The 5,368-nt window shown below is 45.4% G+C and overlaps 1 protein-coding gene across 2 annotated transcripts in view; it reads left to right on the top strand.

Annotated features, from left to right (window-relative positions):
- LOC118776102 (citron Rho-interacting kinase) overlaps positions 1-2,135 on the top strand; it is a 73,079-nt gene extending 70,944 nt beyond the window's left edge. The window contains exons 47-48 of one of the 2 annotated variants that reach the window (XM_036526183.1): positions 1-111; positions 753-2,135. The exon at positions 1-111 is cut by the window's left edge and continues 184 nt beyond it. In XM_036526183.1, coding sequence (XP_036382076.1) covers positions 1-111; positions 753-776 — 135 coding nt within the window. In that variant the 3' untranslated portion in view covers positions 777-2,135. The remainder of the gene's footprint in view (positions 112-752) is intronic. The other variant, XM_036526184.1, reaches the window with a different exon arrangement.
- The last annotated feature ends 3,233 nt before the right edge of the window (positions 2,136-5,368 follow it).

Below are 5,368 nucleotides of genomic sequence, written 5' to 3'. Positions count from 1 at the left end.
CCCGGCAGGATGCTGGACAGCCGCAGAGAGAGGTCCCCCGGGAGGGTGTTCGAGGAGCGGACGCGGCTCCACACCGGCTCCGTCCGCACGCCCCTCACACCCGTCAACAAGGTGAGCCCAACACGCAGGCGTCCGTCACTGCCCTGTACAGCGTCTCATCTTTACATTACTGTCATTTCCGCAGACGCTCTCATCCAGAGCGACTTACACAGCTTACAGTTTTTACATGTTATCCATTTATACAGTTGGATATTAATGAGGCAATTGTGGGTTAAGCACCTTGCACAAGGGTACAGCAGCAGTACCTGAGCACAGAATTAAACCAGTAACCTTTCCGTTACCGTCCCCCACCACTGTGCTGCACAGCCGGCCTCTCTAATCTCTCTATCGATACACTAAAAAGCACTCTACTCGTGTGTGAAGCTGGCTTAGGTGTTCAGCAGTTTAGTTCTACAGGATGGAGGCTGGCACTCTGTTTCAGGCCCTCGTTTTGATTGACGGGTTTGTATCGAGCACTGTGGTGTAAGTGCCTAATACAGTCGACAGTTCGATACGGTTCCTAATGCAGTTCCTAGTACAGTAACTCTCACGCGGAGACGGCGGTAAGCTCCTGTGTGTCTCTGGAGATGAGTGTTACCGTCTCTGCGGAGGCAGGAGGGACCGCAGTGCGTTTCTGTGGAGACAGGAGTGTGATAGTGCGTTTCCATGGAGACGGGAGTGACCCCCCCGTGTGCGACTGTGTCTCTGTACAGGTGTGGGATCAGTCGTCCGTCTGAGGGCGCTTTCTGACTGCTCTGAAGAGGAACAGGCCCTCGCCCAATCAGACAGCACCACAGTCAATGTTCTGTATGGACCCAGTGATGCCAAGGAGACACCAAACATGGCAACTCCGGCAATGGCACCGTGTAAATGATTTGATTTTGTTGCGAGCCATACAGCTCTGCATTTGGGACGTCCACTCCCAGTCTCAGCCCCCTACCCCCTGTGCGCTCATGAAGAGGGTCCCGGCTGAGAATCCAAGTTTGAAACACAGAAATACCGTCCACACTCATTTCCTGCTTGCCTGTAGTCCAATACAATAATCTTTATAGCACTACTTGATCTTCAATACTGTAAATAGAGTAACTCCAGTTTTTATAGATAATAAAGGGAATATTAGGCTGGTAAAGCCAAGTCTATTTTTATTAACAAAGAGTTTCTAATGTGTCCACTGAGTGTTGAAGCGTTTCCTATTGAAAAGATAATCAAACATTCTGAATGAGTAATACTACATTTTCCTCTTGGCTTCTGTAGTAATCACAGCACTTTAGAGTCATGCAGTTTTTCAGGAGTTGGATCTCTTTTTTTGGGTGGAGCGTTTTCGCCTGGTCCAACCGACTAACGCCTTTCATTTAACAAGATTTCATTATGCTAATTAAGTATTGAGCTAACCACTTTTCAGTAAGCGATAGAGGAAATCCTACCTTTTGCTACAAGCTTCCTTGTGTTGTGTAAATAATCTATGATCCGAGTTTTTTTCCTGTGTGGAGGAAGAATAAGGGCACCTACCAGGGTGCAAGCAGTTTGAAGTTAAGCTCCCAGAAAGCTTTGCGAGGCTTTTCTTAGGGCCAGGTGTGAGGTACAGGTGCCCTGTTCTTTCTACTGTGCGGTGAACAATGATGTCCAGCGACCCTCAGGGTTTGTTTCGAGTGTTACAGCTTCCTTTTGTTGTGAGATTGCAGTGCTGAAGTGCTACAGCTAGAAATTTTTTCAAAAAAATTTAAAAAAAAAAATTAATATTCACAACCTTGTTACCAAAAGCACTTGTTGAAGCTGCACTGTAAAGCATGTGTAATTTCACTGTTTCACTCCTCTTTCCTCGATTTTTGTGTTTTTGCCCCTTTTCCTCTATGTATTCACTTAAATTGTGCATTTAACAAATATATTGTTTTTAAAAGCCGCTAACAACATTAATTGGCTTACCTTGAGTTTTTTAATGTACAAGTACATTAAACATGACTGAACAACCCTAAAACGTGTGCCTGTTGTCCAGTGCTGTTCCCCTCTGACCTCGATCACAGCGGTCATTCTGCCAGTTGAAGTATTGAATGCTGTTGCGTCAGGAAGGAACTACTGTTGTCACATTAAAATCCATTTTTTTATTAATGTATTCATTCTGTACATCCTAAATATTGAGGCAATAACCAAAAGAGCCAAAATGCCTTAAATCAACCAATACAGAAAAACAAGTCTCAAACCTATCATTACTGTAAAGTATTACCTAATCATAAAAATGATTGAAATATTACAAGTTTTCGGTCTTACACTGGGAAAACTGGAAACAATAAATTACCTAGGGGGGTGTCCATCGCTAGGTGGACCTATATGATCATAGTATCCCTTCTCGCGGTGTGGTTTTTTTGACATCTCAAAGTGGCACAAACACCTCCTTTGGTTAGCAAATGCAACATACAGATGCCAAACTTTATTTTCAGTTTCCTCTTAATTCTACAACAATGTAATGCTCTTCAAAGTAAATTCAACAAAACAAAATATTCATACTGAGCCAAGGAGCACTTTTGTTGTTACAGGAAATGGCTATGTACAGCTACAAAGGTCCTCTTCGACAAAAAGAGGAAGAGATGTGAGAATTCAGAAAGTGCTTTTGAAAACAAAAAGGGGAAAAAAGAAAAAAAAAAAACCCAAAGCACATGAGTGATCCCGGTTAGAGAGCCCCCACAAGACTGCTTGGCACCACACACCCCCCCCCCCCTCCCCTTCTGATCGCCGGGGCAACAGCAGGGACCCTCAGAGGAAACTCGCATTCGGCAGTTATCCATATCAAGTATCAGAAAGAAGGAAAATAGCAGGTGGAGGCGACTCTGAACCCAGAAGAGCCAGGCGTAACGAAGGGTCCCCCAGATTCTGTGCATATACCCCTCCTGCATCCTTGCACCCCCCCCCCCCCCCCCCATCCATCCCCCCATAACAGCACAGAGAAAAGAACAGCTTGCTCTGAACTGCTCTCCTTTGTTATAATACTGTTGAACTGGACACGTTTCACTTTCCTTATTATCTTATGTGGCAGTGACTACCCTTTGAACTGGAACTGGTGCCCAAAAAAGAAAAGATTGCATGAACTGACTGATGGAGAAGATTTCACTTCCCCAAACCTGGAATGGAAACTGGGGGGGTTCTCTGACACAACTAGGAGCAACACCAGCGGCCCGAACAAGATGTCAGCAGAGGTACAGCTGCTACCAAGGGTACGTCTCGTCTCCATGATGGGGGCAACACGGTGGTTTCTGTAAATCCTTCTGCACTCTCATTGGCCACACTGCCCCAGCGTCAAGCCAATCCTGGAAGGAGGAAGGATTTAAATGATGAAGGGAGACCAGCCAATGGCTGCGGCTCAGGTGATGACACGCGTCCAATGGTGTTAGAGCAGGGTTTGTGGTCGGATTGGAGGGCCTGAAGAACTCAGAGCCTTCACCCGCAGAAAGATTGAGTGCAAAAAGTATTCTCGCAACAAGTTGATGTGTGCAGGAAGCCTAAGAAAAGAGGGACAGCCCTCACCTTAATCTTCTTTGAACTTTCTAAACAACTTTCTAAAGCGCATCCTTGACTGCTTCTCCCTGCAAAAATCAATACTTGCCCCAAAGACCGCAAAACGCAGGCCATTCTTGTGTGTGAGCAGCAAAGCTAAAAAAAAAAAAAAAAGAAAAAAACCATACTACCACAAAAAGAGGTACTTCTGGGGAACGGGGGGGGGTTAAATTTTTTGACCAGCACCTCCTGTCTCAGTGCATAGGCTGCTTAAACCACAGGCCGTGTGAAGAGCTCACACACAAACGCAAGGACTCGCTCGCCTCGTCTGTGATTATCCTGCAGCAATTCCATTGTCACAACCTGACCAGCTATTCAAGAACAAAAATAACAATAAAGAGAGAAAACAGGACGCTGACAGCATTAAAAGAGGGGGGCAGACACACCTCCACAGCACCCCCAAAGGGACTCCCTGTCCCTCTGGAAAGCTCCACACCTGTGGCTTGGCTGTCATTCAACAGACCCAGGGGTTATCAAGGACTTCTCCACCTTGACTTTTTTCCTCTTGCTCTTCCTCTCTTAAAAAAAATTAAAAATATTCCAACAAACAAAACTTTCTGGTGACCACTCTGAGGCCAGTATTCAAAGATATATTTCGTTCTTAATATTACATATTTATACATATATATTAATGAAATTCTTGAAATTCTTTTTTTTGTTTCTTTTTTTTTTTTTTTTTTTTAAAAACAAAACGCACTGCATGGCCCTTGAAGAGGAGGGGGTGTTGCCGGAGATTTTCAGCGAGGTGAATGCGATTCTCTGAAGGGAGAGAGTTTAGACAGGACACAACAGGGCAAACCGATGCACAGCGATGGGTTGCCCCACACCGACAGCCTACAGTACGTGTGCAAGGGTGTTCTCTACTCCTTGGGAGAGATGTACAAAAGTTAAAGTTCACCTGCTTAAAAACAAGTTCACTACACATTCTTCGACTGGCTTCCGCCAACCTATTGCTTATAAGTGTTACACCCCCCCACCCATCTACCCGTCCCACTAACCCATTGCTTTCTGGACCTCAGACCACATTTTCAGTCTCTCTATGACTGGAAGTTATGCAGCCACAACACTGGTGGTTAGCTATGTGCTGTACTCCAAACGCAAGCTTATGGCTCTTTGTGTCATGATGACCCGGACAGCGGTCTGCATATAAAAGCAGTCAGAGCACACATGTGGCAGGGAAACGCCAGAGGGAGGAGACAGCGTTCGACAGCCTGTGCTTCTTACCTGTGCTTAGTGTCATCCCCCATGGGGGCCTGTTCAAACGTTCGTGGCTTTAGACTCGAAACGTGGGGTCAGGAAGTGAGGAAAAACATACTTAAAGCAGGATCACAAGAGGAAAATGGATTCTTAATTAATTTTTCATGTTTTTTTTTTTTTTAAATCACAGAAATGTCCAAAGCCTTCCTGTGTTTAGAGATTTTTCTCACCCTCCATTTCGTCACCCCTGGGTGTTCCCCTGGGGTCAGTCAGTGGGGGGTCCCTCTCGGGACGCTCAGCGCAGAGTTCACAGCAGGGTTGTACGTGTCAGAGCACCGAATCCTCAAGGATTTCCTTCCCCGAACCCATTCGACACCAAAAAAAAATAGACAGTGGGAGATGATGGTGCTTTGATGTTGTCTCAAAAAAAAAAAAAAAAAAAATCATACAAACAACAACAAAAAACCCCCCAAAAATCTGCTTGAAACAAAAGAAAAAGAAATGAACGCAGGCCTTTGATTGGACTCTTCGTTGTCTCTCCATCTCCAGGCAAGAGTCTAGGCAGCCCCCCCCCCGAAACGCCCCA

Source organism: Megalops cyprinoides, chromosome 4 (genome assembly GCF_013368585.1).
Source record: "Megalops cyprinoides isolate fMegCyp1 chromosome 4, fMegCyp1.pri, whole genome shotgun sequence".
Taxonomy (NCBI): Eukaryota; Metazoa; Chordata; class Actinopteri; order Elopiformes; family Megalopidae; genus Megalops; species Megalops cyprinoides.
This window is presented reverse-complemented; position numbering and strand designations above follow the sequence as displayed.